This window comes from Carassius carassius, chromosome 48 (genome assembly GCF_963082965.1).
Source record: "Carassius carassius chromosome 48, fCarCar2.1, whole genome shotgun sequence".
Classification (NCBI taxonomy): Eukaryota; Metazoa; Chordata; class Actinopteri; order Cypriniformes; family Cyprinidae; genus Carassius; species Carassius carassius.
The window spans coordinates 11,220,032-11,247,485 of NC_081802.1; the positions used below are offsets into that span (position 1 = coordinate 11,220,032).

The following is a 27,454-nucleotide window of genomic DNA, read 5'->3' on the forward strand; positions in this document are numbered from 1 at the left end:
TTTCCTCATGAAATGGCTTACTAGCATATGCCTTTTCTTCACTTGCACTGTACTATGAAGTATGTTGTTGGAATAAAATGCAGCAAATTAATAAAAGTTTCAAAAATCATGTAGATAAGAGCATAAGCTATGGTTGGGAATAGGATAGACTGCTTAATCTAACAAAACTGGAACCATAAGAAGCCCACTGCTGGCCTCTAGTGGCACAATTGGTATTTTGGTAAAAGTTGGCAGTGTCACCAAAATATACAGGAACCCAATTTTGTATATAATTACATTTATCAACATAATTGTATTACAGGAATTATAATAAAGATCTTTATTCAGACTTTAAATAGATTTACAAAGCATAAAAAAGTAGGAGGAGAAAAAAAAAGAACAAAAAAAGAAAGTGGCCAAAAAGCGTTTAAAGAGTCTGTTTGGATCAAGAGTTCAGCCACAAACTCGAAGTCTTGTGTCCATTTTCCTGAGGAGGATTTTAGGTTCCAAATAAAGCGTCACCACAAAGCTTTAAAATAAAAAAGCATATATGACAGCTAAAATACCAACAAATGTCAAAGAGTAGCTAAATGTAGCGAAGATTCAAACGCAATACATCGCAACCCCATAAAACCAAGAACAAAACACAAATAAGACATGCCTGTTGGCAAATAAAATAAAACATTAAAGTCCAAAAAGGGGACGAAGCTTAGATGTAATTCATCCATTTATCAGTCAGCTTGTTCAGTCCTTGGCTTCAGAAGCAGAATATGATGCAGTGTGGTGCAAGAAAGAAGTAGCCCTGAGAATGTGTATTAGCTACTTTTTTGCCCCACCCTAGTCGCGAATACTGTTGAATCTTAGACACTGAAAGCTTGAGATCAGGTGCCTTTGAAAGGCAAGTTGTTTATCGAGCATCAAATAAACATAAGCTGGACTGTTTCACACTGATTGGTTGAACCCAACATACCCCCAAAACCAGACAAAACTACAAAAAAACTATGCGTCTCGGTTTGGAGTTGAGTGCAACATCTATTTGCTTCTTGAACAGACGTAAAGAGTTCATCTCTTGCCCTTCATGAGATGTTGTCGATCTCAGAGCTTCCAACAGAAAATAAACATCCTTCTTGACTTGATTTAAAAGCTACAAAATCAAACGGAAAACCAAAGCGGAGATTTCAGAAAGCTTGGGCGCTGCTTGTCAAGAGTCCTCTGTCCCAGAGTCGTCGTCATCATAACAACAATCCTCACCCTCCTCTTCATCATCGTCTAACTCCTCATCATCATAGTAGTCATCATAGAATAAGGTGGAGCCCTCATCGGCAGGTGGGGCGCGGGTACGGACGCAGTATTCGGCCAGCGTGGTGGGCACCTTGACCCCGTCTCGCTCTGCATCGACTTTGGTGGCTAGAACCTGCTTCCTGTGAACCGGACCAAAACATGCAATTGAGTGCAAACACGCAAAAATGCAACACAAATGCTATGCATTCATAGGTTTAGATGTATTTCTATATTCACTTGCATATCTCATACATCATATTCACTGAATGAAAACTAATACTGGTTTCATGCAAATTTTGGGGTGCCAATTCCAAAAATAGTGTCCGTTTTTCTCTATAAGACACATTCATAAAATGTGAATTTTGTAGCATTTTTGCTTTTAATATCCATTTGTAAGGCGAAGGAGTCTTTTATTATCATCACTTAATCATCACAGAACTGCCACAAAGACATGATTTCTGTCTCTGTCGAAATTGAGTGAAATTTTTTTTTACACTTACTTGAGGAGGTTTTAGACTTGTGCGAAAAAGGATTAATGCAAATAACAGGAGGTGGAAACACATTTGCCAAATAAATTCCTCCATGTGCATCAAAAAGTCATGTGACTGCGTTATGGGATGGCATAACCTGACTAAACAGCAGACTGATCTCATTGCACAGCATCTGAAATGTTATGGTCATTCCTAAATGCCTGAGCAAAGTCTGTCACCAAAGTATTTCTGTATTATTGCCTCCCAAAACAGTCTTACATTACTGCATTCCCAAAAAACAGCATCGACCTCCGAAAGCAACGACTGAATTTATTGTGACTGCATTCGTCTTCTCGCTCTGAGGCACAAATAATTAAATATGAAAATTATATTCAGTGGTTACTCCTACTTTTCGCAGTGATATTTAGTGTCAGTTTATCAGGAAGTGACAATAATGTTTTCTTTGACTCTTTGGATGGAAATGGTGCTTATTCGCGAAAACCTGGCTAGTGACAGTTTTTGACAGAAAATTACTGAATTTGTGTATTTATTTATAAACTTATGTAAAGTTCTTTCACTTTAAATGAAGTATTTGAACATTTTTCCACTACTTCACAGATTGTGAGTTCAATGATCATTCTATTTTTTTGCACAATCGGCCTGAGGCCCAACCCTAGTAAAAGATGTGCGTGTAAATGGATAAAAAAGGTTTCTTGTACCTGATGATCTCTGCATACTCGCGGTCTTTCCCCTTACTGTCCCTCCATTTGCGGTACATGACGGAGGCGTCCACGTTGGCAGGCGAGAAGGTGTTGGGCTCATTCAGCAGGGAGATAACACTCAATAAGATCGTTCTGAAAGGGAAGCAGATATCAGCTGATTAATTAAACTAATCCAGACTCTTTGGCTTATTGATCTCAAACTGTTAAGGCAGACAGATAGACAAGAAAAGGCATTGTGCAAAGAATCACAAAAGACACTGCACAATGTACTGCTATTTGACATTGGATAAATTATCTGTAGAACATTGCGGTCTAATTTTGATAATTTGGTTGTACCTGACATTCTGTGTTGGGTTCCACCTCTCTGACGGCAGTTCTCCGCTCTGGGGATCGTCCACTGGTGGGTGCAGGATGGAAATACATACATCGCCATTCTGAAATAATGTTGTTAAATGTGTTTACCAGTATATCTTGTTAAATATCTGGCATGCTTACTTTTGATAGCATAGAAAATGATGCTTAGTTTCATAAAATATTGTAAAAATACGATTAAATAGATGTAAATAATTTGTGAATAATCTATTGACTTTCTATTTATTTGTTATTTTTTTGATTGATCTATTAACATGATTCAGTAGAAATGACTGAAATTGGCTTTTAAATTACACGTTTAAGTTCAATATTTGTAATTATAATAACCTTAACATTTTTGTTTAAAAGTCTAAAGACCACTAGTAAATTCTTTCCACATTTATATATAAAATAAAATATTACCAGGATTAATTTACAATTATTTACATTATTATTGAACTGATTTTTATTGAAAAGCTTTAAAGCTATTTTTATTATATAAAAGCAGTATTTAAAACAAAACTTCACTTGATACCCTCGAAATTGGTCTTAACTGTTTTTAGATTAAAAATGCCTGATTTTCAGCACAGAAATCTGTATATTAATGTCCATATTCAAAATATAATACATTCAATTTAGTGCACTAAATTTTTTTTAAGGTAACAGATATTTGCTAGTGTCAAAGCAATGATTTTCAAATTAGGTAAATTCATTCCTACATTAATTTATTTACAATAAAAAGGTAACATTCATAATGAAGACATTTTATATATATATATATATATATATATATATATATATATATATAATTTAATTAATTTAAATGTGTTATTTTTATCCAAATGCTGATCACGCTGCAGTGTAATTGGGTTTGTGTAGGCTAACCTCATAGATGTTGGGATGCCACATTTTGGTAAGGAATCTGAAGGCAGGAGGAGAGTACGGGTAGTCCATGGGGAATTTGATACGTGCCTGGAAGAAATAACACATGAATCAGGGAAGTGAATGGATGTAATGGCACATTGTTTTCCAATGTTACGGGATAAAACACAGAGCCACTCAATGGAGCAATGCAACACCAATACCCAAGATCTCTACCGGTGCTGTATGACTTTCACATTGAACTACTAAATACACCTCCATGACACATTTTAATGATGTATTCATTGGTTAAGTGGTTAAAAAAAAGGGGGGTTATTGCAAGATTACCTCATGCACCAGCAAATGAAATGTACCCTCAGTATGTTTTTATTTGAGAATATCTGATTTAACTGAAAGCCTGTTACAGTTAGGCTTCCATCTGCAATGCAGCCAAACAACATATAAACTGATTTGGGGCACAGGCTGCTAATCCGTTCTTTGTTTGGACAGAAGACTCCAGGCATGTAAAAAAAAAAAAAAACACACACACACACACACACAACACACACACAGTGTAGAAAAACAACTAGCTGAAATTGTGAGCTCTACTGTAGGCTTGAAACGGGTGTCAGCGGACTGAACTGCAAACGTGGTCGAGGTAAAAGGAGCCACCCTTCGAGTTTCTATGATATTTTAGTCACTAGATATGGCCAGACATGGATTAACAAGTGACATTAATATTTTTTGTAAATAAAAATTAAATCAAAAATAGTCCAAGGTTACATTTTTATTTATTTTGAAATAATAAAGGTGTATTCTTAATAACACTTATTAAATGTAATATTTCTGTTGATAAAAACAACAACGAGTGTATTACACATTATTATTATTAATAATAATAATACAAATCTTTAAATTTAAATAATATTAAAGTCGGGATTTAACCGCGAGCCAATTGGAGGAGGAGTTTATATGAATGCATCTCTGAGGGGAGCTGACTATCTTTAGAAAAGTTTACTTTGTATTTTCTTCCCACGCCTCTGAACAATGCATTTTAAAGTAGTGTTCATAAGCGCAGCGCTGCTGTGTTTACAGCGGTAACCAAGGAAACGCTGCATCATTGCTGTTCATAAATGCCACCTGCTGTCAGAGAGTGAATCTGCGTCTCATTCAGCGGATATGTATCCACCTTTATCTTCCTGTATACGTGGGCCATTGGTTAATTCCATGAGTCTGGCTTCCGGGTCTCATTCACGGCCAGCTATTTTTTGCTGTACAGAACGCTTGTTTTGCTGCTTGATATTGGAAAATGTGTGCATCTTACCATATTATTTGAATGTGTTGTCTTAATTAGGAACACAATGGTTTATAATGCAAATAGTTTAATCATTTACTGCACATTATTGTTATTCTTCTCGTTATTTCCCTTTAGCTGCTAATGAACTGGAAGTCTTCCCCATAGGCTTACTTCCGTATTAAAGAAAAAGGTCTAAAACTGAAGTCGGACCATTCTGTTTTGCTTCAATTTTCAAAACTATACAGTCTAATTTAGATTAAAAACTACTCGTGCCGAATGCATGCTGAATCTTTGTTTGGATCATGTCTAAAATCCAGTGGTTCCCTCTAATTTTGAATGGAAAGAGCACAGACAAAGCTTTAGTTTGTTCATATTAAGAGATTTATTTATTTGTGTAACTTGTTTGATTTGTGGTTTGTTTTAAAAATCTAAATTTTCTGTATAATGTCTTTGATCTCATTTTGTTAAAAAAAAAAAAAGTGACAAAATTGAATCGTGAATCGAATCGGGAGTTGAGTGAATTGTTACATCCCTTGTAATAAGTATTATTTTGTGTTTGATAATGTATTCTTACTAAATAGTAGTAGTCATAGTAGTAGAATTATTAATATTAAATCATTATTGTTGATGGAAATTATGATAATACCATTTTAAACTGGGATTCTAATAAATGTATTACTTATTACTTAAGATTATATTTATTATTCTTATTGATAATCTTAACTTGGTGTATTATCTTAAGTGACAATTTTTATAAATACCTAGATGAAACCTTAAGGTGATGATACACGTGTCCACCTTTTTGAGCAATGTTGCCCGGGCACTTTCCCATTGACAATAGGCGACAAATTTCTATCTGGATACTTAAGAGTACAGTCTTGTGGAAGCCGAATCTCAATAACTTTCAATATCATGGACCATCATTCAAACAATAGAGTTGGTGGCACCACATTCAAGGTTCTGTCAAGGTCGGAACTTGTTTTACTGAATTCAAAACCCAAAAGATTACACTGAATCTGTGACATGCATACCCATGAATATCTGGGTATAAACAAACCTGCAATACATACATGCACACATCTACTCAAATCCTTTACAATCTGTAGCAAGCTGACCCTGGTGCCTTTCGGTTCAGTGGGTGGTGGGCACACATGCAAACAGACCACTCCACAACCCTCGCAGCACATATTGGCTGATTTGGCACGGTCAGCTGGTGTGTGCTTCAAAGGCCCAGCTCTCAGAGGGGGTACGGGGGGTTGGGACAACCGGCAACCAAACACACACACATACACACACACAGCGGGACCTGTACATATCAAGTGCTACTCGATTCCTGAAACCCAAGTGGTGTAGGGAAACTTTCAAGCAAGCAAGCTTATTAAACCTCAAGTAGGGATCCATGTGAGAAGGTAACACTACAGTATTACGTTTCGCCAGAGGCAGCTTACAGGATTCCTTCGCCGCTGCACATGACCTGACACACAAGAGCTCGTTGATTTGTAGTTGGTACGTACAATTAGGCTGGTTAAGGGCCGTTTATCGTTTATCATTTTTTTTATCGGATGCATTGTTACATCCTTTGCAGTTGCAACATTAACAGTCTATCACAATGTATAACATACACCATAGCTAAGACTTTTTACCAACCGACTGGTTAAAAGCGGTGTATGTTTTTTTAGTCATATTTTTAAAATTACCGCTTGTGCAGCATCAAAAGCATATAAAACTAGATCTGGCTTATAACCACTTTTTTAGAACCGAACCAGATCTGATACCAGAAAACCTGAGTACCAGCCGATATAAGCGCTCTTTATTGTTATCAGTATAGAATTACTATACCTCAGTGTGTTGAGGTCATCACTCTTTTGTATGTTAAACAATCTACCACATATAGACAACTTATATGGGGAAAATATCTAATTGTGATTTTTTTGACAAATATTGCGATTTGATTTGCAATTTTACATTTGCAAAGTCAAGCTTCAGCTCAATATTGTCAATAATGTGCAGCACAGTATGAGTATCATTACCCTGCTGAAAAAAAAACAGTTTCTTACAGTTTCCATGAAACCATTACAAAATTCCTTTTTGTTTTTGGCATTATTCCAATAGGAATTACTGTTGCTCTATCCAATATAATTCCCATTATAACCCTGAAATCCTTTCAATTGTGTTTTGGGAGGGGTTACACACACACACACACACACACACACATATACATATATATACACATACTTTTTTTTCAGCAGACAAGATTATAATGGTATAACTTATTTTATAGAATTAACTTAGTTACTGAATTTCACTGGAAAGATTATTTTTTTATATAAATAAAGAACTGTATTTCTTTAATAATTGACTAAAGCTGGGATCAGCAACCTTTTCGGCATGACGTGCCATTTTTTATTTTTATGGTTAACCACTGTGCCGACACAGCCACCCCCCCCCCCCACCACACACACCCCGATATAATTCTGTATTTAAACGGTACATACACAATTTTTTATTATACGATAAAAAAAAATGTTTTTTTAACGTTTAATCAACGTTAATGCACTGCTTTAATTGATGAACACACAGACACACACACACACACACAACACACACAACACACACCACTCGCACACAGAGATCTGAGATCGTGCTGTGCAAAAAGTAGCATTCAGAGTGTTGTCACGCTACTTTTATTAATCGATACTGAATCGCTACATTATATTTCTCAACAACAAAGGGGCAAAATCGCTTCATTGTCTGCAGAGAGAGACAATTTACCCCCCCCCCCCCCCCACTTTCTTTCTCTCAAAATGGCCATATTTCAGAAACTTTTTCATCACTGGATATAGCTTTAGGTCATTTAACATTTCTATGGTAAAACGTATTATTAAAAGTTGACTAATGTTAATTGATTTGCAGCTTCATCTTACCTCACTCTCTTTAACGTTAAACTGACGCTTCGCGCTCTGCTTCTGTGAACAGTAAACCCCGCCTACTTTGATCTGATTGGCCATCTCAGTCATTTTGACATTGACGAGTGCTGTTAGACCGAGGCTTTGATCTGAAGCACCTAGTATGTGCAGTGTTTGCACGTGCATCCATGCAAGTTAATTCTCACACTTTAATAGTATTTGTAGCTCCTAACAGGCTGTGTGACTATGAGAAGTTATTACATAAAACTGTACGTCATTATACAGTTTTCCTTATTGCTTGCGTGCCAGCGATTATCCCTCTGCGTGCCACTGTTGGCACGCGTGCCGTAGGTTGCCTACCCCTGGACTAAAGTATTTCATGTAACACTGTATTTGGGATTTTAAGAACAAGTGGAAAATGTGCTGAATGTTTCATTCATTCAAGTGAAATTAGCAAGCAGTTAGACTGAATTTACATTCGTTTTAAACGCGGAGCCAGGCTCGAGCTGACGCAGGTCGCGCGCGTGAGTCAAGCCCTCATCCATACTGCCAGATGCGCTCGTGGAGATTTGCGGTGCAGGGCCGCGCAGGAATATAACCGAGCGTTACGAAACAGGCTGCGGGAGTGCGGGAAGTGTGAACGGCTCGTCCGTGATGCAGGATTCACGCCACGTGAGGGAAGAGAGGAGCGAGTATGAGAAGCGTGTATTTTGTATTTTACAAACTATAAATGTATGGTTTTGCTAGTACTAATGTGTATTTAAATGTCTTAAACCTAAAATAAGCCTTATATGTTTGAAAAAACTGAATATTTGTGATAATATGAACCAGCACTCAGCGCATCTGATCTGGCTCAGCGCCAGTCAAAGCGCGAAAGCGGATATAAATTCAGCACTTGATGACGTGACGCACTGAAAGTTCTAATCACACCGCTGTGATCGCACGTGTCAAAGGGTTAACAAGTTTATTGGTTTACTTCGACAGTGCTTCCAGTGCTCCTTCCACAATTAAGTTAACAAACCTAAAATAAGTGAGAGGAGCAACTAAATATCCTCTCATATTTGAATGACAACCAACAAGAGGATTTGTGACTGAAGAATTGTCTTCAAATTAGATAGATAGATGGATTCTCTCTCCTGCCTACTGGCATAACATCAGCGAATGTTCTGGTATCGCTCAATATCATAGCTCTGCTTCTTCTCCCAAGTTGCATTGACGCATTACAGCTGCGAGTGCCGCCAATTGTTTGGGGGTGGAATTGCATCGGTGATCTTTGTGAAGAATTCTCCAGTTGCTCTTCTCGTCGACGATTGATGGAACGGGGGCCAATCAGATTTCAGCAGGGGCCAGGGCCCCTGTGGCCCCGCCTCTAGAACCGCCCCTGTGAGATGTTAAGATGTCACAGAGGACTTATTTTAATTCTTTATTCCAACTTCCAAGTGGTTTAGTCTACGTTAGTTATGAATAAATTATGTTAAAACATGTATAAATGACTCATTCTTGAAAAAAGGCAAAAGAGCTGTGTGTGTGCTTACATTTGAATAATGTCGGGCTGTAAACGGGTTTGGGCTTTTAAAAAGCGGTCAATCAAAATGTAGCCCTACTTGCCGAAATCAATTTCCTATTTTTGTTTTCGAAACTTGTGTTGGATGGTCCAATCGATTCGTTCAATAGATTTTCGAAGTTTTAGACTAGACGGGAGAAGGGATGGGGAAAGATCTGGGCACAGTTTTTCCAGAACTTGGAGCAAAAAAGCAAAAATTTTGACACGGACAAAACTTTGAGCGGGACACAAACTTGGGATGCCCAAAGTGCAACAACAAAATAGTTTTCTACCTTAAAATCTCACAAACTACTCGCAATTCCTCTCAACACCACAAACATATAAGCATAAATTATTTCACAGCAAATTCTCCCAACCACGACAACAATAAACCCAATGTGGTTATCTGAAAAGTTGTCTCTAAATCTTCTAAATGAAAAAATCTTTACATTCAGTGAAAAGGAAATGAATATTTACATTAAATGAATCCTTTATGGTTTGTACCTACTGAAGGATGAGTGCCGTATGACGCGCTACTGCTATGTTTCTGGACCAGCTGATTCAGCAGATGTTAAACTTCATGAGCCGAGCTTTACACTTGCTTTACATAACAACTCATTCTGGAATACACTCATATCAGTGTTACACAATCATATTTGGTTGAACAGAAATTACAATGTGGGCCTCTTGGAATAAACAAATAATTTTTGCTCGAAAATCCCTGTCTTGGAGCCCAAACTAAAAATCAGTCTTTCTCCTACAATCCCATTTGAGAGGAAGCAAGAGGAGGAGAATCCCATGGACATTGGGTTGGAAGGGAAATAAACCAGGCCGCTTCTCTCCTTGAGCAATCTGTCCCTTTCTAAAGTCATCCAGTGCCATATCTCGCTCCCTCCATCCCAAATGAAACATTGGAGAAGACGGGGAAATGGTTTCCTTCAGGGTAAACTACATGAGGGAGAGGCAGTCCCTGAGGGCCAGAGGTAGGAAGTTGTTCTTTTAATTCCCTCCATTGGTTCATTTGACACCAAAACCTAGTAAGAATGAACTGGCATCCACTAGAAGCAGGTAATTAGCCTAATTAGTGAGCCATAAAGTTCTCTGTGAAGAATTTGAGTACATGTCGACTGATCCATCAGATTAATTTATTCAGACTGTGCAGTCTTATCTACATCAGTGGATCTACATCGGTTACCTTTTTTGATAATGACAGCTGCTGTAACATTGGAGCAATGATTGACAACAGATTGGCTGCTGTCTCCCGATTCAGTGGGATAATCAATAATAAGCCAATAGCCCACCGAAAAAGACGACAAATTAAACATGCACTTATCAATCACTTCGTAATCATAGATTATAATAACCATGCATTGATAATTTTTTTTAATTATTATTATAATTATTATGAAATTGGCAATTTCAATTTACCAACATCTATAACTGACTGTTTGATTTAACAATTTTCACAGTCAGCTTTCACTTACCAAATTGTGGATTTATCCATTTACCATTATTTATAATCGATTACTTGATTTGTTTTTTAGACCATTTTTGATTATCAGATTGTGATTTTATTCAACGTTTATAATGGATTGCTTCATTTATTGATTTTCTTCGATTTTTATTAAATCATACATTTATCAATCTACAAGCAATTTAATGAACTGCTAGATTTATTAATTTTCATAATTTTCTTTTGATTATCAGACTCTGAATTTATCCTTTTTCCGATGTTTATAGATATAATATACATATATAAATTAATCTGTTTACAATGTCAATAATTGATTTCATAGATAAATTCACAGTGTGGTTTTTAAGTTGAATATTAAAAATCAATAAACCAAGAAATCCATTATAAATATTGGTGAATAGATAATTTAACTATCTGATATTTAAGTTGATTATTTACTATTTATAATAGATGGTTTGATTTAACATAGTCTATTTTTGTGTATTGAATTGTGATTTTATTTTTAAAATCACCTGAGAGACACATACGGGCCACAAAATATTTTGCCATTTCAAACCAAATGGTTCTAAAAAATAATAATTTCTAGCTTTACATTGCACATTTTCTCTAGTTTTTCCCAGGTATTGTGCACGACAACTTGATATATGGAACATTAAAATTGCTTCTAAATATGAATATAAGACCAACAACAACTACATTTAAATTTTAATACACTTGAGGTTTCAGGGCATATGTCTGAACTGCACAGAGGATGTTAAACATGAAATCCTTCTCACAAAAGATTGTTGATTACCGGTTCTTAGTCATACCAGACATTTTGAAAGTGTTAAACTGAGTTGTTATTATGGGCTGACTCACTCCACACAACTTCCAGGCACTAAAAGAAGCTAGAACAGGCCCAGTTGGTGTGTCGGTCTCTGGTTTCTGTGACACTCCATCAGTCTGGCGAGGGAGGGGGGTAACATGACACAGCCAAGCCCAGCTCACATCACCTGCCACAGGCCCTGGGTGTGTGCATGCTTCACTAGAGCGACAAGCAGATCAGGAGCAAACCCCTGCTACCTGTCAGATCAGTGCCACATGTAAGAACTTGAAGCCTGCTTAGAGAGATCCGACTCATGAGAGCTAAATGACTGCTCCAAATCTCTCTTAGCTGGAAAACTGAAGCTAGATACAGTGTGATGCTAGGGGTGGGTGGCATGACCAAAATCTGAGAAATTCAGAAATTCTAAATAAAATAAAAAAAGGTTTATTATAGGCTTATTAAAAAAAGTGCCCCTATTATGCAATTTTTAAGGTTGCTAATATTGTTTTGAACAGGTTTAGATGCATGCAAGGTCAAAAAACATGTTAGTTTTTTCAGAAAATACATTTAATTTTACATAATTTCTAAATTATGAATGAATCAAGTCAAATAAATCAGACTCTATACACCCCTCCTTTCCATGAGCCCTCACTGCTGTGATTGGTCAGATGGCACAGTCCTTTGTGATTGGTCCAGAGCTGTAGAGAGATCTCTCTCTACGGCTCTGGATTGGTCTACAGCATACAGCGCGTGTCGGAAACTAAGCACTCATTGCCATGACAGAATGACAGCCCTGGAGACTTGTCAATACATAGAAAAGATGGTATGGATAGTAGCTTACCAACTCAAGCCAGAGTCTGATGATGAAACTGTTGAAGTGGCTGAAGTTTGTGGTAATTATGAGATGTGATAAAAATAAATATAAAATACTCACAGCATAAGACACAGCAGTTTCTCAAAATGATGTTTACAACATAGAAATTTTACTCTGTTTGTGGGCAGGCAAGTTGGCGACCTAAAACATGGGTCGGACATTATGCAAATGTATTGAATAATGGTGCGTTCAAGTCATCTCGTATAGATCGTATTTACGAGTTGAATGCACATGAACGCCACCACAATATCGTAAATACCAGTGGGGAGCTCGGGATTTTCTTCAAGCCCCGATCTGTACGAGTTGGGGGCGTGTCAGTGATTAACATGGCGGAGTATAAAATACTTAAAGGTATTTAGCTGTGATATTGTAAGGCTTTTCTATTTACAGCACAGTAAGTTAATCGACGGCGCATAATATGATGGCATTATAATATAACAATGCTACTTGTAACAAAGTTGGCAGTGGCTTCATAAATTAATTTAAAACATTAAAAAAACGAAGTATACCTAATGCACATTTCTTTGTTCTCCATTTTCTAGAACAAGAGTTTAAGAACATTGCTGTATTTTTGTGTTATTAATTAAGAGAAAGTACTCCTCCATCTTGCTCTGACAAAAGTGACTTGAACGGACATGCCGTTGTAAGCACAACTTCCCAACTCGTGCGTACGAACTTCCCAGGAGGACTTGAACGCACCATAAGACTCAAATTCCTGACGACGGTTTTTTTTTGACAGATAAAAACTATCTACTGTGCACTGTTGGCTTCACAACTTTGCAGAGAGTTTATGTTCACATACAGCTACATGACACACTGCATGAAAGGTAAAAGTTGAAAAGGCATAATGGGGCACTTTAAATCCTGATTGGATGAGCAGTGTTTGAAGTCGATGTAAAATGACTATAAAATGCACAACTGTACATTCTATGTTAATAAGTAAAAATGTGTTCAAATAATGAACTACTTGATGGAAAAATACCTAGTACCAGTTTATGCCACATCAGTGTCTGTTGTTGCAGTAAAAAAGACAAACAAACAAATAAATAATATATAAATAATAATAGTAATTATTAGTTCTTCTGGATTGAGTCTGTCTCAGTTTGTTCTGTTTCTTCATGTTATTCCAGACAGACTGATGATGGTGAGATCAGATCTCTGTGTGGAGCACTGGCTACTGTCTAGTGCTGCAACGACGCGTCGACGTCATAGATTACGTCGACTACAAAAATTTGTCGACGTGTGTGAAATGCGTCGACGCGCCACACTGTTTACATCTCGCGTAATGGCATACTGGGAATGAAGAAAGTTGCATTCTATCACAAAAACAGAGACCACTGTTATCAAAAGCATGGGAATACTTTAAACAGATACCAAATAAAATGGCCATTTGTTCCCTTTGAAAAATCGATATGTACCACGGCAGCACAACTGCGATGCACGAGCACCTCAGAGGAAAACATCCTGGTGCTCTCCGGTGTTACGGTTTAACTGGTTACCGTGTGATCTGGTGACCAACTTCCTGGTTCAGGTCTCTGCTGCAGATGGAACGACCGCAGCAGATTCAGCGATTCTAAAAGCATAAACTGATGTGATATTATTAAGCATATTATTAAGCGTCTAATAAACGCAGACTTGCTCATTGCATGATTCTGATATTCTTGTAAAGATTACAAGTTATTGGTATGATCACCCTTAGCAGCTGAAGTAAGGTTAAAATAAAAAATAATGCGCTTGCGGCATTCTGAAAAGTTGAGATGTTTTTAACTCGATGCGGTGCGGACGCGCCTGTTTTCGTGACCGCGTCGATTCTAAAATGAGCCGCGCATACCGCGCGCCTACATTGGAAAGATGCGATATGCGAACGGCCCCTTAAAAGACAGCGCGTCGCAAGACAACAGTCACAAACCACAGAGTTACCCCGAATCAGCTCCAGATCTCTGGAAACTTCAACCACATTGGTTGAAAATGAATAAAGGTTGAAATATTATATTAGAAGTTATACTTATATTTTTTGTAAAGTTATGCAAAGGATTCATTAGCTAATAAAAAAAAAGAACATTAACAATTATTTTTATTACAATAAATAATCTAGAGTAGGCGACTTATCGAAAAAATAATCGTTAGATTAGTCGCCAGAAAAAATAATCGTTAGTTGCAGCTCTACTGCTGTCAAACTCCTTGTGCAAACAAAAATCTCACTGGATTATTACAATTAATGGCAAAAATAATGTTTGGAAATGTAAGCTGATATTTTCTACTGACACACTATAGACTATTTTTTTGGTGAAAATACTAGTGGCCTAAGACTTTGCACAGTAGAGCTTGTGTGTAATATATAAATATATATATATATAAAATATTACACTAGCTATATTAGTGTTTTTAAAGATTAACTCTAGTATTGGCAGCAATAAATATCCAATACAGATGATACCAATAAAGAAGAACAAAATAAATAAAAATAATATTAAAAAATAAGTACACACACACACACACACCCACCCTATAGTTTTGCTGTGAAAAATCATAACATCAAAAAACAGGAAAAAGAATGCAGAAGGGAGACCTTTCTGTTTTGATGAAGTAGATTAGTGTGCAGGAAGTCATGGTAACTCATCTCTTCTTGTTGGAAGAGACGTTGAGAACGTCGCAGTGCTAACCTGCTTCCTTCCAATCCTTCCTGCATTGAGGTTTTCCACATCAATGTAGGAAAACAACAGGAGAGAACTGAATTTTCACAGCTTTGCATTACATTTCAGACAACAAGAAAGAGAGACCCTACTGGCCCATCAAACTTGTTTTTGGTTCCAGCAGGTTGTGACTCCGTAGCCGTTGTTCCCAGCAGGTTGGTGGCCACTAATGCCTTGATGTGGCTAATGTCATGATGTGTGGAGGTTGGTAGGCCAGCAACAAGCCAATGACACACAGGCACAGCTATGAAGCCAGGCTAAATATAACTGCCATTATTGTGGTCTGACAGAGTGACATAAATGCAGAGTGCATTTAGTAGCAGCTATTGGCTCAAGTAAAATCTAATGTTCCATGTTTGTTTTTGCAAAAAGTGCAGCTTGAAGATCATAAGGGTTTCAAAACGGAATCTTTGCTATGTTAATCAAATTTAGACTTGTAGGTCTGTCAAAATTGCTCAAAATTGACGTTCGAATATTCCCTCTAAAAAATATTCGAACATTTGGTTGCGCATGTTGTCAATGACGCGCATTACGTCAATAACAGGCGAAAATAATACAAAGAGACATAACTAATTGTATAGATAGTCTATTTAAGTTTAAACGTATGACAACGTATTACCTACACAAAAACAAGGAAATTAACTAATGGCCAAGACTGCAGACCTCACGCTCTCGCACCCTCACGTTGTCTGCACATAATGGTTTAAATGAACAAAAAAATTTTGTGCAAGCAGTTTAAGCCATATTATTAATATTAATTGAAGTTTTACAGCATATAGAACTGACATTTTAATGCTCCGAGCGAGCTGTACTGTGGTAAACATGGAACTTTTCCTTGACATGAAACGATAAATAATCAAACCTCGGATGCATTGCTTTACAGAACTCCCCGAAGCGTGCCCCATCCGCGATACTGATCGGTCTCATGTCCTTAAAAATGAACGAAATTATTTTATCCGCTATGGCCTCTTGTCGTGTTGCAGACAAAGAGCTTGCGGCGGGCGATGCAAAGTAACGTTAAGTGTCAAGACGTGACTGTTTAGCTGGAGTTCCACACATTATGCCATGCTCATTTGGGTGCACATTTTTGAGATGTGACCTCATGTTGCTAGTGGTCGAATGTGCGACTCCTGTGAGGCTGTGACCTGTCCCTGAACCCTCAGGCGCGCTAGTGCGCCCACTCGCAAAGCAGACAAGCACGCCTCTACTACCGCGGGCCTTTTTTTCCACATTTTTTTTTTATTCGAATATTAATTTACACCTTCGAAATTCGTTTTTTTAAAACTATTCGAATACATATTCGAATTTAGAATATTCGTTGACAGCCCTAATGTGTCATGACCAAACTACTGACAGATGGAGCAATAAATATGACAGATACTGTCAACAGAGAAAATCTTGGTAGCTGCCACGGTTTTTCTCACCGTTTCTGCTGTTTTCCGTGTAAAAACTACGCTGTTCTCAGTGGCGAGCGATGGTGTTGTAAATTAACAAGGCAAAGTTGTGTTATTTATTATAATAGTTATTATTATTTTTATACATTTGTATGTATCAGCTGCCAGAGTTCGTGCCAGGAGTCACGACCGTTTGTCACTGTTTCTGCGGTAAACTACACTGTTCTTTTTAAATAAAATATTAGATGACACAAATCATATACCAGCAAGCAGATGTGACCAGAATATGAACCCAATAAGCTAAATTGCTTAAGCATTTTCCCAAAAAGAACATACACATAAGGAGTGCTTAGCTGTATAGACAGTATATACGCACATACATATAGTGTTGTCACGGTACCAAAATTTCAGTATTCGGTACCGATACCAGTGAAAATCCACGGTTCTCTGTACCAATTTCGGTACCGAAGCAAAACACAAAAATATGCTAATTAAAAAAAATTGTGTTACAAAATTACAATTGTGTTTAAAGTTTTTCTACAAGTAATATAAATTATGAAAAACAGTAAACAAGTTTCACCAAAATTTAATTTGTCTTTTAATTAATACAATTTAAACATTTTATTTTTTGGTAAATAAAGGGGATTTGCTATTAATATTAAAACATGGAAGAAATAGTGTGTGATTTATTTCTTTATAAAAGTTTTATAAATTTTTTCAACAGTAGTAGCAGTATCACATACATTCTACTAAATAATAGTAATATTTCTAGCACAATGACTTTATGTAAAAATTTACTTATTTTGACGGGTTGCTGTGAATACCTTTAAATTGACACTGGTTTTACTCAAATGAAACTGTAAAATGCTTGTTAAGTGACTCAGAACAGTTCTGGTGATGTTGTTTGTTTATGTATTTGTGTTCTCATTGAGACGGCAGATGCTGAAATTACTGCAAGCGTCACGCGCTTCAGTCTATGTAGTAAACAAAGCCGCACGTCTCCGCCATTTATTCATTCACACAGAGACGCGCAGAACATGCAGGATTCATATTTCAACCAACTTTTGCGGCTTAACATTTACAGATACTGGTCCATATGGAGACTGATTTGATTAATTTATGCTAACTTTGACAAATTCCGTGACTGTCCATATTAAAATGTAAGTTTTATTTTCATTACTGGATTTTGAGATTCCGTCCGTGTTTTCTGCTTTGTGGAAATCATAGCGCTGTATGTGTCAAGAACCGGGTTGACCAGGCACTCGGTACCACCGGTACTTAAAGAAACCTGGTAACGTCACATTTTCATTTTTTAGTACCGAAGTACCGGGTCTTTTGACAACACTACACATATATATCTATTTCTACAACCATATATACACACACAAAAATACAGTGGAGTAGCCATAATTTCAGAAGTGAGGGGGACAGAAATGTATAATATATATATATTTTTTTATTTTTTTTCAAAGGTTTCTGCCTTTTATTTAAATCATACAGCGATAGCTTGATTTTGTCCATATTAGGGATTTCCTGGTACAAGTTATTTATTTTATGAGTCTGTCTTGTACTTTTCTGCACAAGAGCGCCCTCTTGCTTCGAGTATGAATGAAACATACTGTATGGGTGTTGAGTGCTCAGTGATGTCACAGTCTATCTGGTCTCTTAGAATTTAAGTCTATATTCTATCACAACGGCCCTTGAAAACCTTTATAACACACTTATTCAGAAAAAGTGAGGGGGCCGAATTTACGTATTATTAAAAGTGTGGGTGTGTGTGGGGTGGGGTTATGAGTATTTATAAACAGCTAATGAACAGCCAGGAACTCTGGGGATGCCACTGTCAGTGGCTTTGCTACCTGCCGCTGCCAGAGAAAGCCAGGCCTTGAAGAACACCAAGTGATAAAGCTCCAAAAATGAAGCCATTGATTTTATAGCATAGGTTAGTGCTGAATAAGGGACTTCACTGTCCATCCTGAGGAAACGTTCTTGTGGTTATTATATTCGAAATAAATTCATACTTTGAACTTTAAATATCTAACTTTACAACATTCAGTCACTGTTCCAGTTAACCGTGTGTAAAAAGCAACTGATAATCATTTTAGAGAACAATGAGGAACAATGGAGCTACTCTTTCATTTGAGCACAGACCAAATTATGGAGAAATGGAACGTTGGCGTTTAAAAAAAAAAAATAGAGCGCCTTACCGTTCTCTTTAAAAAGACAGTACAGCGAAAATGAAAATTATGCACGTGTCGTTTTTAATCCAAAACTATATTTGTTATTTCTTCCGTGGAACACAAAAGGAAATATTAGGCCTTTTTTGTAGCAGCCAAGGTCACATCTTTTCTTCATTTTACATTTTGTGTTCCACAGAAGACTGACAGTCAAACTTGTTGGAAACAGTCGAACTTACATTCCTTTAAAATCAAATGACACTTAAACATTGGCCACATTTACAGAGGTCATAAATAATTATAATAAAACAGTCTCTCTGTTTTTCGTGTGTTTAATTTGACGTTTATACACAGAATTAGTCCGTGTATATAAACTCGTCAAGTTACATCAAAAGATAAGATACACTCAGCCGTCACTCACCTTAAAATAACCCCCCTCATAGTGCGTATTAGGGGGTCCGAAAATCGCGACTTCCCAGTTGTACAAGTCCGACTCGTCGACTAAAGTTATTCTGAAGCCTTCAACGGGCTCGTCCTGGAGACTTTTCAGCTCCAACATTAAAGCTTTTTGGGAACTCGCAACATGAAGGTGTCCACGCTGAGCCATATTCCGAAAACAAACGATGTGGCATCCAAAATAACCCCCGCAAACAACTTCAGTTCACTCATTCACAGCCGCCGTTTTTTCAGTAAGCCCACACGCTCCAGTCGCCCACGACGCGCCAACAAACCCGAGATAAGTCACTCGATCACTATTTTCTCTCAGCTAGTACCAGCCCCTGTTTTTGTCGGGCATCTGAAGTCCCACTTTAAGCACCTGCCGTCGTTATTAAACGTGTTAAATAAATCAAGCGTTCCGCTAGTAAATAAACACGCAGCGCAGGGCAGCTTCAGCTTGTTCAGCTTGCGTCTCGCTCCTCCCCCTGTGCGGGCGGCTGGAGATCAGGCCCCGCCTCAAACGCCTCCCGCAGCCAATGAGCGAGCAGTAAACCACAACACAAGGAAGTGTTTCAACTGCGCTGAAAGACAGTTTATACTGCTACTGAGACGTTTCATTTCAACGTTGTGAATGCTGTCAAAAATGTTCCCATTAGATAACCTTTAATAAAAATACTAAAACAATTACAAAAAACATTTTCTGAAACAGCAAAAACATTGGAATAATACAATTTAAAAAGATTTTTAAGTATATGTTTGAAACCAAAACCACACTTTGTGACTATCTATCTATCTATCTATCTATCTATCTATCCCTGTTGTTCTATCTATGTCTTTGACTTACACTACAAGATATTTCATAAATAAATTAAATATATAATTAAAATGTATCCTAATAAGGTTTAAATATTAAAGTAAACAACCATATAGACAAAACAGGAAATGAATTTACTGAATTTTAATGAATTTAGTATTATGCATGTGTAAAATGATTTCTAAATAACAAATACCCCAAGTATTTTTTTTTAACTGTTCACTGTCTAATGTTCACACATGATTATAAAAAGGAAACATCTAGTCGATCAAGCAGAGGGAAACATTTGGTCTACACGTAGACATGAATTTATTGGTGCACACATAAAACTATAGCATCCTTCTCAAACTGTTTCACGTGGACCTCTCAAAAATATTGCTTGCACATTATTGGTCATTATTGTAGATCATTTATTCATCTTAAAACATTATATTACATCATACAGTCGGAAAATACATATGAAGGAGTTGGAGAATACCTTCAAACGAAGAGCAATGAGAGTATATTTAATGAGAAGCCAAATCCAGCAATATCTGCACTACATCTTGGCAGAAGGAAACCCTTATTAGATTAGCTGGGCCAATTCCCTCCAATCACATTTAACAGCTAAGTATTCATATCTATACGGACCCCTAAATCCCCCCACAAACCCCTTGTTCTGATATTTATATATATAATAATTTAATGCAAAATTATTTTTTTTTAAAAACATTCCAAGCCATTTTCTGAAGTTTATGTATTCATAACAAATAAAAATACATTATACCATCAAAAGGTGAAATATGGTGAAGCCAACTTTTACATAAAAGGAAGCTCGAAAATAATTGCGACAATCAAGGAATGCTAGGGGACTTTTCTATGCAAGTGTTTATGTATTAATCAAAAACAAAAAAACTAACAAAAAAGTAGGCAAAATTTACATTCCTACCCATGCAAGTTATACATTTCAATGTGACTTGTAGCACAAAATTCAGATTTGTTAATAATTAGTTGCTTTCATCCACATCAGCTGATTCAGTCCTCACAGGACCTGTAAACCACTAGTTTCTTTTCACCTGCTATTCAAGTCACTTCTTGTTGATGAACTCAGTCGTACGATGGAAAACACTTGCAAGATAGCTTCAGGATAACTGAGCAGATCTTTACAACTGAGCGCTACAGCGAGCTGGATCAGACAGTTAAACACAGGATTTACTTACAGCATGAGCCTGAATTAGTCACTACATCAATGTGGGAGAAAAAAGGCATTTAACAGCATATAAAAAAAAATGATTCACTGTAATCTGCAAATGTATAAGACGGCAGTACGAAGAGTTAAAGAACACATGAAGCATGAGTCTGGATGACGTCAAAGCCGCGGTGGCATTGACAGATGTGATACATTTAACTTTGTAGACTCCCTTTAACAGCATTATATTCTCAAGACAGCTATTAGAAAGACACAAGGGATCGCTTTAATATAATACACTGTCCAGAAACATGAGATACTGTCTGTTAAATGGCATGTTTTAGCAGTATCTGAGGGTAAAACGTTTAAAGATCAATGTTGTCAGAAGAGAATTTCAAATCATACTTGTTTGTAAAAACAATGTCATTATATATATATATATATATAAACACAGACATATATTAGTGCTGTCGAATCAATTAATCACATCCGAAATGAAAGTTTGTTTATATAATGTGTGTATATATAAATACAGATGCATACATGTATATATTTAAGAAAGGTGCTGTAGCCAACATATTAAAGTGCGAAAGTCATAGTTATGTTGTCGGTTAAGTTACCAAAGCTCCCTTAAAATTGTTCATGTATTTGTTATTGATGATTTACATTTAAGAACAGGTCTCTGAACTGCTGAACTGTCCTGGAGCAAGCCAGCCCAGTCTCCCTCATCAAACACACCCCCATTCAACTCGTCAGCTCATTAGTAGACACTTTAAGACCTGAAGTGGGTCAGAAAAGGTAAAGAGTTATGAGAAAATATCTATATAATCTGCATCATGTTCAGCAGTGGCAGCTCTTAAAGCAGCCAAAATAACGCAATAACTCAGCTGCTGCGATGTCGGTTAATCAAAGAACAAAAGAAAAAACCGAAAACCAATAACCTTCAGAGTGTTTTTAAAATTTAGTGCTTAACTTTATTCAATTTCTGTATTTTTCCTACTTGGAGAAGGCCACAGGTAGCTAAATATGACATTTATGTTTATGTGAAGATTGGTTTAAGTTACTTTAATTTGTTTGTTTTTTCTTTTCTTATAAATGTTCAAATTGATGGCTCTCAAATACTATATTAGTAACGGCTAATAGTGCATGGTTAAATATTAGAGAAAAAAAATTAACAGAGACATCAGTATTGGTATCAGTGAAACCCAGCTTCAGTCATAAAAAAAGATGTCATTAACAAATATTATGGCAATATAAATGTTTTTAATAACTTTAATGTTAGGTGGGATTAATCGTGATTAATTTCTGAAAATAAAAGTGATTTAATTATTTTAATCGATTGACAGCACTCATATGATTTTTATTATATATAAATGTGTAAATACATATATATGTATATATATATATATATATATATATATATATATATATGTATATACAAATGTAAATATTTCTATATATAAGCAGTACACACATTATGTAAAAAATCTTTCATTTTGGACGCGATTAATTGGTTTCTTTTTCACAAACTACAGTACAAATCAAAATTATTCTGAGCTTAACAGGCGACCTGGAGATTCCATCCTGGTGGCATCTATTAAGGGTTTCAATGGGGCTGAACATTTCTGGAAATTTTCCAAAAAACGGAATGTTTTCAAAATGTCGCGTCCATTAACTGGAACATAAATGTGCAAGAATCACTATATCGGACTTGCGAGATGTGAAATAATCGGGTTTTACTTTGTCACTTTTATGAACCGTTATTATCCTGAGCAAGTTTTGTTATTTAATTAATTATATGCAACTGTAGTATTATCTCCCAACATTGGGACACAGATACTACGGCCAGCAAATGATATCACTAACATCACATGTGATCGCAAGTATAAACATGGTCTAGATAGAATACAACCCTGTGTACTTCTATGTCATATTTGTGTGCAACTGCACTTGAGAGTGACATTAGTGCTCAGAGGCAGTTAAGAGTTTAAGAATGGGATTTCTGGTCTGAAACCAGTCCTGCAAGGGATAGCCTTCGAAAAGAGCAACACATACGTGATGAGACTGGCAAGGAACAAACACACTGATGTTTAATGCAGAGAAAGGCGCTGATGAAAAAATGCAACAAACAACAACAAAAAAAGCACACATCAACAACGAAAAAAATCCAGTTCTCAAGATGAAAGTCATGGACCGTTAAGACAATGGAAAGACTGTCAGAGAGATGAAGAAGCTAAAGAAGAGGATAAAGAGTGAGACGAAGGAGGACGAAGGGGGAAACAAAGACAGGAGCGGGCTTGAAATTTGTGGTCTTAAAAGAAGAACAGTAGAACGACTGATCCAATAAATACAAAGGAAGAGGAGGGACACGAGTCTCAGAGTGCGATATATGATTCTGAGCGTGTGGTTCAGCTGGACAGGCTGCTCTGGGATTGGGGTTCAGGGGGTTTCAGGGTCACAATCAGCATTTCGAGAAGGTCTGCTTGATCTCATCCAGCACATTCCCCAGCAGCGATGGCTCGTCGCACTTGGCGTCGATAGAGATGGTCTGATTGGACTGGAAAAAAGAGAAACACCATTTTAAAGAATCCTCTTCTTCAAATATGAAAAGAGTTGTTTAGTGGAATCAGAATCATTATGATTCAGTTTATATCCCATATTCCAAATACTCACGGTTTTGACCAGCAAACAGACGTGGTGACCCTGGATCGACCTGCTGTACATGGAGGCGCAGGAGTCAATCCTCTCCACAACTACAAACACAGGAAACGAGAGAACAAAGGATTTAAGAGTGTCCATATTTTGAAACGCATCACAGGCGTCATTGTGAAGTTGGCGCACCGGAGAAGTGATGGTGGAAGCAGATCCTGGCCAGCAGGTGATGGAAGGGCATGCTGATCCCCTCTAGCCGTAGAGAGCTGCCCTTCAGGTCGCCCGACTCCAGCAGCTTTGCGTATGCGTCACTGACAACACAAGGTTCTTATGTTCAGCTACATGAAACCACTCAGTACAGATTTATTACTTTGATTTAGTTTAAACCAATTAACAACAGCCATGATTTAATTAACATTATACTTTATCCACACCTAAGCTAAAATAAATAAATAAGTATTAAAAAAATAATAATAATAACACTTTGAATATTTGGGGTGGAAATCAAATAATTATGATCATTATTTTTGTAATTTTAGAATTATTCTAGAATTAATTATTGTTATTATTTATAATATTACTACTACTAAAATATTATTACTACAAACGCTATAAAATATTACTATTAGCATTAAAAAAAAATGTAAATGGCAAAAGCTCCAAGTTTGCTGTGTTTATTTGTAGGTCTGAACAATTTGGCCAAAATTTTGGTGGTTATATAATTTTTTTGGAGATGAAATCAATTTTACTCTAATAATAATAATAATAATGTTTTATTAATATTGTTACTACAACTACTACTAAATAAAAATTGTAAATAAAAGAAATATGACTATTTAGGCCTAATATTACTAATATAACTACAATTGCTTTTGAATATTATTATTAGTATAAAAAATACAACAATACATTGTTTTATAGCACAACAAAACAATTACAATACTGATAATTCTATCTTTATTTTAACATGCACGCATGTGTGTGTGTATATATATACACATCTATCTATCGGTTTATATAGTGAGTGAGTGAGTTTGGTGATGTGTTGCTCACCTGTAGCATGGGGTGGTGATCAGATATGATGTGCATGTAAAGTGCAGTTTGAAGTCCAGTTTCTCATGAGTGGAGGATTCGTCCGACTGCGCCAGAAATCAATCAATTCTCAGGTCAACAATACTAACACTCACACTGGAAATACATGGAAAAGTATGAACTCTTGTGTGTGTGTGTGGGAGTGTGTGTATAGGAGTTTCTCACCTTAACTATAAAGGTGAGGGTTCCCTTTAGCTTCTGAGGCATGACAATACTCTGCACTGAGAACACGAAGCGAGCCTCGGTTGAAACCCCTGGAAAAAGATTTGAATGCATGAGTAAAATCTGCCTCAATCCAGTTAATGCCACTTACAGGAGCGTCGCTATCCTGACCTGGTGGCAGCTGGAAGGGAACGGTGAGACTGTCGTGAGGGCCGGCTCCCTCCGGCCGCTGCAGTTTAGAGTTGAGGGAATCCATCACATTGAACTCCATTGACTTGAGGAAGCTGTCACTCTTATTCTCAAAGATGACTGATACCACAACTTTGCTCTCATCCTGATGGTTGCCCTGGATGTCATACACCTGCACAAAAAGGACGTGTTTTTTATAAGACTGGGAAACTATTAGGAGGCCAAAACATGCAGATCAGCGGTTAAAGAAGGCCAGAAGAAATGGGAATATCACAAGCCCAAAAATCAGGTCGAAGGCAGTTAATATCATTATCAATCCAAAATGAGAAAGAAATCACATTAGCTTTAACTACACCAAACAGGTGCATTTAACAACTAATGTTTAAAGTCAGAGCTCAAAGGCAATTTACAGTCTTACAACATTCAAAAGACGTCAGTCACAAAATATACCAGATTTCATTTGACTTTAATGAACACAAGGCTGTGAGGGATGGAAAAAGTTTTAATTTAATGTTTAATTTAATATGTTGTGCATGTACATATATTTATTTTTTTAACTCAAATTTCTGAGTTTAACAATGTGAATACTTTGTCTTCACTGGCTGCACAAAAAATATGCAGACCAAAGAATTGATATAGATTATAATAAAATATCATATTAAATTACATTCTAAAATAATTTAGTTATCAATTGTAAAATTGATTATATTACATTATATATAAATTTTTTATTCATTATATTTATTATGTAGTGTACATATATACACATACACACACATACATATATATATATATAAACACATACATATATATATACATATATATATATACACACATATATATATATATATATATATATATATATATACATATACATATATATATATACATATATATATATATACACACACATATATATATATATATATACATATATATACATACACACATATATATATATACACACACATATATACACACATATATACATATATACACACACACACACACACACACACACACACACACATACATATACATATATACACATACACACTAGTGATGCGCGGGTCGTCTCATAACCCGCGGGTGGGGTTGGGGCAGGTTGAGAAATTTGCACTTTATTGTGGGGTGGGTCACTAAAAACTAAAATTTTTAAAATCCATTTATGTTTCATGGAATTTAGTGGTGGAAATTTTGATTCTTTCAAGAGATTTGTTGATTTTCAGTTCGTTCACCAAAATGATTCATTCACTGATTCGTTCAGTGACCATTTCTTCATATTACACAAATACGCCAGCAGTTGGCGAAAAAGAGTGTCTTATGTGTTATGTCTCAAGTCAACGAACGTATTTACTTGTGACAAAAACTGATTTGGCTTTATTAAAGTGTGTGCATGATCGCATTAAATAAATAGTCTAAATAAATTGTTCAGATTAACAAAGCACGAGGTTTTATCAGGGATTAAACGTGGAGTTATGTTCTGTATTCCAAATATGAAAACAAGCGTATGTGCACCAATAACTGCGCTTTGTATCTGCTAATTGCTGATCGAGATTTGCATGCTTGGCCGACTGACCCTGTATACTCTCATTCAATTCATTCACGAACGAGATGTATCAGTTCATTCAACTCTTTCACCTATGAGAAGATCGTATTCGTTCACTACATTCAACAAGTCACATGCTCCGACCGTCACATCTTGAGTAACTCTTTTTGACAGGATGAAACCGTTCACAGAGCTGTTCACGAATTGCGCATGCACTGCTAATAGCGCCGCGCTCGTGCACTGCTGTGGGAGGAACTTCATTGAACGAGAAATTAGTCTTTTACTGTCTATGGTCAGTGGATTACGTAAACGATAGGGGTGTCAAAATTAATCGTTTCTACGGTGCATCGCGATGCAGACTAGGACGATTCGGTTTAGGTTCAGTAATAGCCCATAACCGGTTATAATGTACTGACTCATTTCTGACGTCATCACCGCGTGCTTAGTCGCGGCATACAATGGCAGAGGGAGGCGAAACGCCTGAGCGTGCAATAAAAAATGCTCCAACCACTTTAAAAGCCGACATTTGGGCACATTTCGGCTTTTATCAACAACACGGTAAG

General features: G+C 36.6%; 2 protein-coding genes across 4 annotated transcripts in view; both read right to left on the minus strand.

The window, feature by feature from the left end:
- Positions 1–304: 304 nt before the first annotated feature.
- On the minus strand, positions 305–19,510 carry cdc34a (cell division cycle 34 homolog (S. cerevisiae) a). Its single transcript, XM_059543442.1, has 5 exons — positions 19,249–19,510; positions 3,689–3,775; positions 2,789–2,886; positions 2,450–2,584; positions 305–1,400 (listed from the first exon to the last, which is right to left on the minus strand). Exons 1-5 carry the CDS (start codon positions 19,432–19,434, stop codon positions 1,181–1,183), a joined length of 726 nt encoding a protein of 241 aa, XP_059399425.1. The 5' UTR covers positions 19,435–19,510; the 3' UTR covers positions 305–1,180.
- Positions 19,511–23,134: 3,624 nt separating this feature from the next.
- ap3d1 (adaptor related protein complex 3 subunit delta 1) overlaps positions 23,135–27,454 on the minus strand; it is a 37,095-nt gene continuing 32,775 nt past the window's right edge. For all 3 annotated transcript variants that reach the window (XM_059544035.1, XM_059544033.1, XM_059544034.1), the window contains 6 exons: positions 25,325–25,514; positions 25,157–25,245; positions 24,953–25,038; positions 24,089–24,210; positions 23,921–24,000; positions 23,135–23,804 (listed from right to left, as the gene is read on the minus strand). In XM_059544035.1, coding sequence (XP_059400018.1) covers positions 23,709–23,804; positions 23,921–24,000; positions 24,089–24,210; positions 24,953–25,038; positions 25,157–25,245; positions 25,325–25,514 — 663 coding nt within the window. In that variant the 3' untranslated portion in view covers positions 23,135–23,708. The remainder of the gene's footprint in view (positions 23,805–23,920; positions 24,001–24,088; positions 24,211–24,952; positions 25,039–25,156; positions 25,246–25,324; positions 25,515–27,454) is intronic.